The sequence below is a fragment of the Brassica oleracea genome, chromosome C8 (genome assembly GCF_000695525.1).
Source record: "Brassica oleracea var. oleracea cultivar TO1000 chromosome C8, BOL, whole genome shotgun sequence".
NCBI classification, from domain to species: domain Eukaryota; kingdom Viridiplantae; phylum Streptophyta; class Magnoliopsida; order Brassicales; family Brassicaceae; genus Brassica; species Brassica oleracea.
The window spans coordinates 12,621,829-12,632,499 of NC_027755.1; the positions used below are offsets into that span (position 1 = coordinate 12,621,829).

At 46.1% G+C, this 10,671-nt stretch overlaps 1 protein-coding gene across 1 annotated transcript; it reads right to left on the reverse strand.

Moving 5' to 3' along the window:
- Positions 1–1,165: 1,165 nt before the first annotated feature.
- Positions 1,166–2,473, reverse strand: LOC106308680. The gene is made up of 2 exons (XM_013745817.1): positions 2,137–2,473; positions 1,166–2,058 (listed from the first exon to the last, which is right to left on the reverse strand). Exons 1-2 carry the CDS (start codon positions 2,471–2,473, stop codon positions 1,166–1,168), a joined length of 1,230 nt encoding a protein of 409 aa, XP_013601271.1.
- Between the last annotated feature and the right edge of the window lie 8,198 nt (positions 2,474–10,671).

Below are 10,671 nucleotides of genomic sequence, written 5' to 3' on the forward strand. Positions count from 1 at the left end.
AATTCGAAGGATCATAAGATGGTTGAAAGCCGTCGTCTCGATCGTATTGGATGGGACCGTGATACAACCGGGAGTCCCCCGAGCACGTGTCTGATCAGGACATGCTCGTTAGTGGGTGTGAGTGCTAGTACGTTAGTCCGAGAGACAGGGTCGTGGTCGTGCGTAAGCATCGCCAAAACGATTTGCGCTCCCTCTCGTTAAGGGAATTTGTTTTGATTTTCTGGTTATAGCTGGACCGGTTAAGGCTGCCTACGTACCTCCGGGGGAGGATCAAGCCATTCGTAGTTCCGTTTTGGTGAGCGAAAGTAGCAGTGGATGCGCATTCACTCATTTTTTTTTTGTTTTTTTTGGCGAGTGAAAATGACTGGTTGTCATTCACTCGTTTGTTTTGAGGTTTGATCGTGTAAAACTTGCAGTTGCTCGGTCGTTAGGTACGTTATCAAGAGTAGTATCTTCGGAGATGCATGGAATTCCATGCTCTGGGAACAGGTTTGCCAGTTGACGTTTCGAGTCGGTAGACTCCTAGTTTAATGACTTGGGCGATCTTGTACGATCCTTCCCAGTTAGTTCCAAGCTTGCATGCGTTCAGCTCCTTAGTGTTTTCGAACACCTTGCGGAGTACGATATCACCCTGATCGAGAGGTCGGGACTTGACCTTCTTGTTGTAGTAGCTCTCGATCTGATGCTGATAGTTTTGGATGCGGAGCAAGGCTTGGTCGCATCGTTCTTCCATAGCATCCAAAGCATCGAGCAGCATGTCGCTGTTAAGCTCGACGTTCTGCGGCATTTTTGACCGACGTAGGCTGGTTACGTTCACTTCAGCGGGGGCCATAGCTTCGACTCCGTGGGCCATTGAGAAAGGAGTTGATTTCGTTGCTCCTCGAGGAGTCGTTCTATGCGACCAGAGAACACCGTCGAGTTCATCGGCCCAGCATCCTTTTTTCAAGTCGAGGCATTTCTTTAACCCGTCGATTATGATCATGTTGGATGCCTCAGCTTGACCGTTGCTCTGCGGGTACCGCGGACTCGATGTGTTTAGTCAGATTCTCCGTCTTTCGCAGAACTCTCGAAACTTGTTCGATATGAACTGGGAGCCATTGTCAGTCACCATTTCGTAGGGTAGGCCATGGCGACAGATGATGTTTTTCCACACGAACCGTTGAACTTATTTTTCTGTTATGCTGGCGAAAGCTTCCGCCTCGATCCACTTTGTGAAGTAGTCAGTTAGTACTAGGACGAAGCGCTTCTGTCGAGAGCTTGGCATAGGGCCGATTATGTCCATTCCCCATCGCATAAAAGGGTATGGTGCCGTCATCGTCCCTAGCAGCTCTGTCGGGGAATGGATTCTTGAAGCGTGTCGCTGGCATTGGTCGCATCGTTGAGCGTATGCTTCGCAATCTGCGTTCACCGTTGGCCAGTAAAAGCCGAGGCTTTTGACTTTTAGAGCGAGTGCTCGACCTCCCGAGTGATTTCCTGCAGCGCCTTCATGTGTTTCGGCCATGACAAGATGTATTTTTTCGCCGTTGATGCATTTCAAGAGTACTTTAGTTGCGGTCCATCGATGGAGCTCTCCATCGACGCCGACGTTGTGCGCGCTCCGTGTCTTGAGTCGTCTCGCAATCCATTTCTCGGGAGGTAGCTTTCTATCGACCAAATAGTTGATGAATTCTGTCCTCCAGTCGGCAGCTTCAGTTTGTTCCGCTGCGGGGTCTTCGTCCATGGGGATGGCTTCGGTTATGGGTGCTACGACGGTCACTTCGCTAGGCGAGAGCTCGATCCTTGGTTTGTCGATTTTGTGGATGGGAATGGTCCGTTTCACCTGATCGCGCAGCCTGCTACCCAAGGTAGCGAGGGCGTCGGCGCATACGTTCTCTCCTCTGGGGACTTTGGTGAGTTTGAAGAATTTGAAGTCTTTAGCGAGTGTTTGAACGACTTTAAGGTACACGTTCATTCGTTCGTTGCGAGCATCGTAGTCGCCGCTAAACTGACTGGTAACGAGTTGTGAGTCACAGTATGCACTGAGGCATTTTGCTTTGACTGCCTTAGCGAGTCGTAGTCCTGCGATCAACGACTCGTATTTTGCTTCATTGTTTGAAACGGTGAAGCCGAAACTGAATGACTGTCTGATTAGCTAGCCTGTTGGGTACTGCAGTTGGACTCCTGCTCCTGATTCTTTGTTTGTGGATGATCCGTCGACGTGGAGTATCCAATTTTGACTTGGAAGGATTAGATCTTGCTCCAATTCTGGCGCGAGCTCGATCAGGAAGTCAGCGAGGACTTGGGATTTTGCTGATGTTTGACTTTTGAACACAATGTCGTTCTCGCTGAGCTCGATAGCCCATTTCGATAATCGTCCGGACTGGTTAGTGTTCTGCATTACTGTGCGGAGTGGTTGATTCATCAGTACTTCGATCGTGTGCGATTGGAAGTAAGGACGCAGCTTCCTTGCTGATGTGATGACAGCAAGAACCATTTTCTCGAGGGTGGGGTATCTAGTTTCTGGGTCGGTCATTCATTTGCTCGTGTAGAAGATGGGTTTCTGCTCTCCTCGATCTTCTCGGATGAGGACGCTGCTGACCGCGGTAGAGGATACTGCGACATAGAGAGAAAGTGTATCACCGGCTTCGGGTTTAAATAACACGGGAGGAGTCGTAAGATACTGTTTGAGCTGTCCGAACGCCTCTTCGCACTTCTCGTCCCAGACGAAACGTTTATTTCCATGCAGTAGCTTGTAAAAGGGGAGGCATTTATCTGTTGACCTAGAGATGAAGCGGTTCAATGCTGCAATCCTTCCCGTGAGTCGCTGAACTTCTATGCTGTTCTTTGGACTAGGGAGATCAAGTATGGCTGTGATCTGCTTAGGATTCGCCTCGATTCCTCGCTGGGTGACGATGTATCCCAAGAACTCGCCTGAGGTGACGCCGAAGGTGCATTTTGCCGGATTGAGTTTCATTCTGTACTCATTCAGCGTTTTGAAGCATTCTTTTAGATGATTTAGATGGTCCGCCGCGCGGAGTGACTTAACCAGCATGTCGTTGATGTAGACCTCCATCGTGTTCCCCAATTTGTCAGCGAACATTCGATTGACTAGTCGTTGGTAAGTCGCACCAGCGTTCTTAAGGCCGAATGGCATCACTTTGTAACAGTATGTCCCTCTATCGGTGATGAACGCTGTCTTCTCTCGATCGTCTGGGTGCATCATGATTTGAATGTATCCTGAGAAGGCGTCCATGAAAGTCAAGAGCTCGTTTCCAGTGGTCGACTCGACCAGTCGATCGATATGTGGAAGTGGGTAGCTGTCTTGGGACATGCCTTGTTTAGATCGGTAAAGTCGACGCAGACGCGCCACTTTCCGTTCTTCTTCTTGACGACGACCGGGTTTGCCAACCACTCTGGGTATCGTACTTTGGCGATTGAACTGGCTGCGAGGAGTCACTCGACTCCTTCGTTGACGGCCTTGGTTCGTTCGGGGCCAAGCTTCGCGTCTCTTTTGGCGAACAGGCTTGATGGTTGGATCTACATTCAATTCATGGGACGTTATGGCGGGATTTATTCCCCTCATATCTGACGTTGCCCAAGCGAACGTTGATGCGTTCTACTTCACAAAGTCGATCATCGCGCGTTGCATTTCTTCGGAGAGGAAAGCGCCGACTCAGACTACTTTGCTTTGGTCTAAGTCGTCGATCACGACTTCTAGAATCTCATCTTTTTGAGGTTGGATTTTCTTTGCTATTGCGTTGATGCGAGGAGTCAATTGTTGCATCTTCAACGTTGCAATCAGTAGATCATGTGCCGCCCACTGGTCCCCGCGAAGTGTCTGCACTTGACCGTTCGGTCCTGGGAACTTCACGCACTGATGATACGTCGATGATATTGCCTTCATCGAATGTAACCAGGGGGTCCCGAGGATTGCGTTATATGGAGCCTTTGTTCGGATAACAGAAAACTTGACTGTTCGTGTTACTCCACACCTGTAGACTGGGAACTTGATCTTTCTGATCATCGTCTCGGAAGCTCCGTTGAATCCGGTGAGGGAGCGAGACGACGATTTCATATCGCGCAAATCGACTCCCATCTTATCGAGTGTATCGCGAAAGATCAGATAAACCGAACTGCCAGTATCGACTAGAACTTTGGCTACGTCGCACTTCGCGATTCCTACTTCGACGAGTAGGGGGTCATTATGAGGTAGGTGAACGCTGATGGCATCGTCAGATGAAAAAGTGATCGAGGGATCATTCTCAGGTTTTGATGGCTATTTCTTCGAGGTTACTGCCTGTCGTCGATGGTCCTTAACTGACCGAATCGAGTCGCCGCAAGGTGACGAGCCTCCCATAATCAAGTTTAAGAAGGGAGCGCGCTCGACCCGTCTGTTTTGTAGATGGACCCTTAGGTCATTAGACGAGTCCACGACAATAGGTTCGTGTCCGTCACCGTTCTTGGCTTTCGTCACCTCCAGCTTTCGTCGTAAGTCGGAACGTTTAGGTCGGTTGAGCTTAATCCTGAGGTCTTCTGATTTCGAGTTGAGCTGATCGCGCAGGTTGACGACTCGTGGCTTGAGGTGGGGTCGAACACTGGAGTCTTCGACTCTTTTAGCCTTGGACTCTTCGATGATTGAGCGAAGATCATCCTTAGAGTTGTGCATGCGGTCGGTTGTATGCGATTTTCGCCTGAGCTTGTTTCTAAAATCATTCTACTCTTCCGGTACGCCGTTCACACTTGGTCGCTTGTTGGAGTGTTCGTGCGAGTTGCGGACTTCGTTGTCCTCTTCTTCGTCCGAGGAGGAACTCGGTCGTGCGAGGATGACTTGGACACGTCGACGGTTACGAGGTTGCTCTTCTTCGATTTGTGCTTCGCCCTCATCTTCGTCCTGCTCCTCTTGTTTGTCATCTTCTGCGCGTTTGGGTCGGGCTCCGGCCTTGTCTTGATTTTTATGAGCTTTCTTCTCTTTGTTCTTGCTCCAGCTCTTGGCGTTGTTCTGCCTAGGCTTGGGAAGCTCAACGTTGGCTGTTCCGTTTTCGTAATATGAGAAGAGGGCGTCGACCAGATGACTGCAGTTCCTCGTATCGTGCGCCTTGGACTTATGATAGCTGCACCATAGGTTTGTCTCGGTCTGGCCAGGATTCGAAGTTGAAGGCGCCGAAGAGATCTGCGGCTTCTCGTCGTTTTCCCAGACGTTCAAACCCTTCTCGCGCACGACGACAGTCGATCCCGGGGGCGGGTTTTTATCTTCAACGACATAGACGAAGCTTTTCTGATGATTAGACTTGTTGCCTATGGCGTGCTGTCGGGGTTCTTGGCGTGCCTCAGAAACTTTTGGAGCAGTCGTCGGTTTAGCGGCCGCATTCATTTTCTTGAGTATCGCTGCTGTGTCTTCTTCCATTCGGATGAAGTTGTTCTACCTTGCGATAGCGTCTTCAAGCGACTTGGTGGGGTTTCTGTAGAGATCCTCGCGAAACAGGAACTTGAAGTAGCGGGTATTCGTCAACGCGTCAATGGCGATGCTGTCCGGGATATGCCCCTTCGAAGTGACAGCTTTGAACTTCTCCATGAAGTCGTGGAGACTTTGGTTCGCTCCCTGAGATAGGTTCAAAAGGTCGGAAAGGGTCGCTCCTTGTCTCGTAAACATAATGTACTGCTTGAGGAACGCGGACGTCAGGTCGTGAAAGTCGTTGATGGAATGTCGTTCCAATCCAGCGAACCATCCAAGGGCTGGTCCTTGAAGACTCTCGACGAAGAGCCGACAATAGCCAGCGTCTCTTTCCTCATCGGAAAAGTTAGTTCGACCCATCGCGATGTTGAATGCGGTGATATGGTCAGTCGGGTCTGCCTTTCCAGCGAAAGTCGGAAGGCGGATTTTCTCGGCTGGTCGGTACCGTACGTCGGTGATTCGTCGAGAAAAGGGGGTTTTTAGGGTTTCGGCGAGGACGCGTTTGATTAACGGCGCCGAAGTAGGTCCTTCAAGCATTCGGTCTTTCATGTCGAGGAACGAATGCTTAAGCTCGGTGAGTTCCCGGACGTTAACGAGATCTACGCCACCGGGTGTTTGAACCTGGGCGGCGTTTGTGTTCATCGTGTTTTCTGCGCCGGCCGTTCAGTAAGTGTCGAACAGCTGTTTTCGGACCGTCGAGGCCGGATTTCCTGAGTTTCCGGCCAAAGGAGCCAAGATGGCGGCGAGTTGCTCGTTCGTCGCCTTCTGGACGGCGTCTTGCTGCGCCATCCTCTCGAGTATGGTGTCTGCGAAGGCCGCTGCTGTCAGAGTGCCTTCAGTCGTAGGTGACTCATCATCGGACGGCGAGTCAGATCGAGCCATGATCTTTGCTGGCGCTACTTTGTCTGCCCCACGGTGGGCGCCAACTGTTTGAACCGAGACTGTCGATAAACTAGTAAAGAGAAAAGGATGAGTTCTCGTCGGTGGGTCAAGACAAAGACGTGTTTTATTAGATCAAGGAGTTGAAACGGAGTTACAAAAGGGGAAAAGAGAGTGATCAGAATTAATCCGACGAAAGCTAGTTCGTCGAACCGTACAAGTCGGCGAGATGATAAAATATGAAACCCTAGATCTAGCCGAAAGTGAGTGTAGTAATTTGCGGATCCCCTCATCGTTGCCTCTTCTCCTCCTTTTATAGACGTTCTCCGGTTGACCTAATTCGCCTTGACCTAACGGGCCTTCTCGACGATTGGGCCGAGATGTCGGGCCGCTGAACCGAGTCGTCGAGCCGATTACTTACGGTCATTCGCTATGTCGGCTAAAAGTAGTCTGAAGTCGAGACGACTACTGGTTCGCGAGTCGACGAGCCGAGCTCACCTGTTTTGATCATGTGTCAGGACAATTATCATGTGGGCCTTTTGGGAGGGTCAGATCCATACCCAACATCTCGCACACCACTGTGCAGCGAATCTGTGATGCATGAAAAATGAGTCGAAGCTACGACAACATAAAAATGTTGCCGACGTTATGTTTGATAGATACAAAGTATTGAACTTTAACTAAGGTTAGCAAAAATACTTCTTCCGTTTCTTAATAAATGTCACTTTAACATTTTTCACACATATTAATAAAATGATTAAAATATATTTAAATTGTTATTAATTACACATATTTCACCAATAATGTTTGAGATAAATAAAATTGTTTATAAAATCAGTGCAGTTTACAATTAATTTTCAGCTGAAAGTAAATATAATTTGCATTGGAATTCTAAAATACATATTATTTTTTGGTTTTATAGATATTGACAAATTAAGTGTCCTCAGTTAAATAGGCTTTAGATGTATATATATATATATATATATGTAATACAATATGAGACATATATAAATAGAATAGTTCTTAAAAATTCTATAATGTAATATGATATAATTTCAAAAATGGAAATGCTTTTACGTATATAAATAAAATTATGGGGAAATTATTCTGTTTCAAAATTAATGTAGTTTTTTTTTTTGCTTAACTGTGAATATCATATTAATGAATAGGTTTACAAGCTAAGAGTTTATCAACAAACTTTTGTTAGACATGTCAAAAACAGAGAAAAAACATTCTAACAAACTAAGAAACATTTAGAGAGGCGCTTAGTTTAAACCAACCAAAGGGACATGAGATGCTTGAATTCTTTCCTGGTCTTTCGAGCAGAAATTGTGTTCCTGACAGTCTTATCAACAACCTTGAAGCGATCCGGTGGAGTCAGCAACTTGTTGTTGAAGATCCTGTCATTCCTTTCAGTCTAAATGTTGTAGATTATAGCTTGGACTGCGATATTTGCTCAGAGTTCTTTGTGTCTTGCTGATATTCTGAGAACACCAAGCCAACAGCTGAGGCCAGGAGACGAAAGTGGTGGTTGTACCTGGAAACTTAGCGAGCATTCTTTTACCAAAAAAAAAACCTTAGCGAGCATTCTTCTCCAAAGATCCTTGGTAAAATCGCATTCCACAAAGATATGATCTCTCGATTCATTCGAAGAGGAGCATAGGCAGCATGAGACAGGTGTGAGCATTCCCCATAAAGCCAGTCGATTACGGGTAGGCAACCTATCTAGAACAGCGACCCACATAGTGAAGGCATGCTTTGGAATGTGGCCTTTGAACCCGACCGTCTTGTGCCAGCCACAGATTGGTTGTCTTTCTCTGACGATGCTCCATGTTTTGTTTGAGCTGAAAGTCCGAAGTTTCACTCCATCAACTGTCCACGAGAAGAAAACCGGTGTAGCATCAGTAGAGGGAACATTGACTGTCGTTAGGTCCACATGAAAGCTCACTGCCTCCTCTGATCATGGAGCTGGTAAATTCCAAAAAGATTCACTCACTGCCTCAGATACGGTCGCTGATAGATGGAGCCTTAAAGCACGAGGCCCAGAGGGTCCTATAGAATCAATCAAGGTGTGACACCCGTCACCTCCTATATGGAGGACAGCGTGTCACCCCCGACGCGTCATCATACAACAATGTGACACCCGTCTCCCTGACACTAAGGACGACGGGCCACCAACAATATCCCGTAATATAAAAGCCCATAAACCCGACAACTCTCACCCATGCCCAGATAAAATCCGAAAGAAAAGTCCAGTAGCACCAAGTCCGTCCAAATATCACATACTTGTTTGTCTCACCTGAAAAGGGGAAGAGTGAGGGGTGAGCGACAGGGGAATCGCTCAGTGAGGTATGGGATGCCACCCCGAAGTCCATGGACCCGGACATAGCACTCCGAATAAATATAATTTAATTCTAATGCATGTCAAACACAGTACCTAAAGTACTCAAGCAACAAACAATGGTCCTAGCGAGGTGCACACTCGCCGCCCACTAACAGGCCAAAACACTACCGAAAAGGTGCTCGGTTCATACACACACCGAAAAAGTGCTCGGTAACACACGCCCGTAGACGATTTATCGACACTTCCAGTCTACGGCTCAACCGGTCGACTAAAGTTGGCCGTGACCTCCATACAATCCGGCATACAGCAGTCCGTCTCTGTATCCGTCTCCAAACAAAAACAATCCTAGCTAAGAATTTACATTAAGTGAAACAATCAATGTTGAATCCTCTAACCCCCTAGTTCCGGTTTATGCAAAGAACCTAAAACTAAACAAGCAATGACAGACTCGATTTCAAGCAGACGAAACACATTAGAAATAAATTATACTTATTCGAGGTCCTAAGCCGAATAAGAGGAGTTCGGGAATAGACCCTCACCTTAGCAATAATAAGTGATATCTATGAACTCCAGCTGCTCAAATGGACTCCAAATCTGAAATCAGATCGAAATTTCGAGTCAGAACGCCTTTCGAACGGTTTAAAACGAGTATTTACGGAAAAGTCAACCCGTTGGTCAAAGATTAATTATTTAATTAATTAATTAATTAATTAATTAATTAATTAATTAATTAATTAATTAATTAATTAATTAATTAATTAATTAATTAATTAATTAATTAATTAATTAATTAATTAATTAATTAATTAATTAATTAATTAATTAATTAATTAATTAATTAATTAATTAATTAATTAATTAATTAATTAATTAATTAATTAATTAATTAATTAATTAATTAATTAATTAATTAATTAATTAATTAATTAATTAATTAATTAATTAATTAATTAATTAATTAAATAATTAATCTTTGACCAGCGAGTTGACTTTCCCGTAAATACCCGTTTTAAACCGTTCGAAAGGCGTTCTGACTCGAAATTTCGATCTGATTTCAGATTTGGAGTCCATTTGAGCAGCTGGAGTTCATAGATACCACCTCTTATTGTTGCTAAGGTGAGGGTCTATTCCCGAACTCCTCTTATTCGGCTTAGGACCTCGAATAAGTATAATTTATTTCTAATGTGTTCCGTCTGTGTGAAATCGAGTCTATCATTGCTTGTTTAGTTTTAGGTTCTTTGCATAAACCGGAACTAGGGGGTTAGAGGATTCAACATTGATTGTTTCACTTAATGTAAATTCTTAGCTAGGATTGTTTTTGTTTGGAGACGGATACAGAGTCGGACTGCTGTATGCCGGATTGTATGGAGGTCACAACCAACTTTAGTCGACCGGTTGAGCTGTAGACTGGAAGTGTCGATAAATCGTCTACGGGCGTGTGTTACCGAGCACTTTTTCGGTGTGTGTATGAACCGAGCACCTTTTCGGTAGTGTTTTGGCCTGTTAGTGGGCGGCGAGTGCGCACCTCGCTAGGACCATTGTTTGTTGCTTGAGTACTTTAGGTACTGTGTTTGACATGCATTAGAATTAAATTATATTTATTCGGAGTGCTATGTCCGGGTCCATGGACTTCGGGGTAGCATCCCATACCTCGCTGAGCGATTCCCCAGTCGCTCACCCCTCATTCTTTCCCCCTTTTAGGTGAGACCGATGAGCAGGAGTGATTATCGGACCGGTGCTATTGGACTTTTCTTTCGGATTTTATTTGGGCATGGGTGAGAGTTGTCGGGTTTATGGGCTTTTATATTACGGGATATTGTTGATGGCCCGTCGTCCTTAGTGTCAGGGAGACGGGTATCACATTGTTGTATGATGACGCGTCGGGGGTGACACGCTGTCCTCCATATAGGAGGTGACGGGTGTCACAATTTGGTATCAGAGCCAGGTTCCATCCCGGTTCCGTCCCGGGATTGCGGTCAGGGGATTCGGTTTTCATCGGTTTTCAACTTAAAAAAAA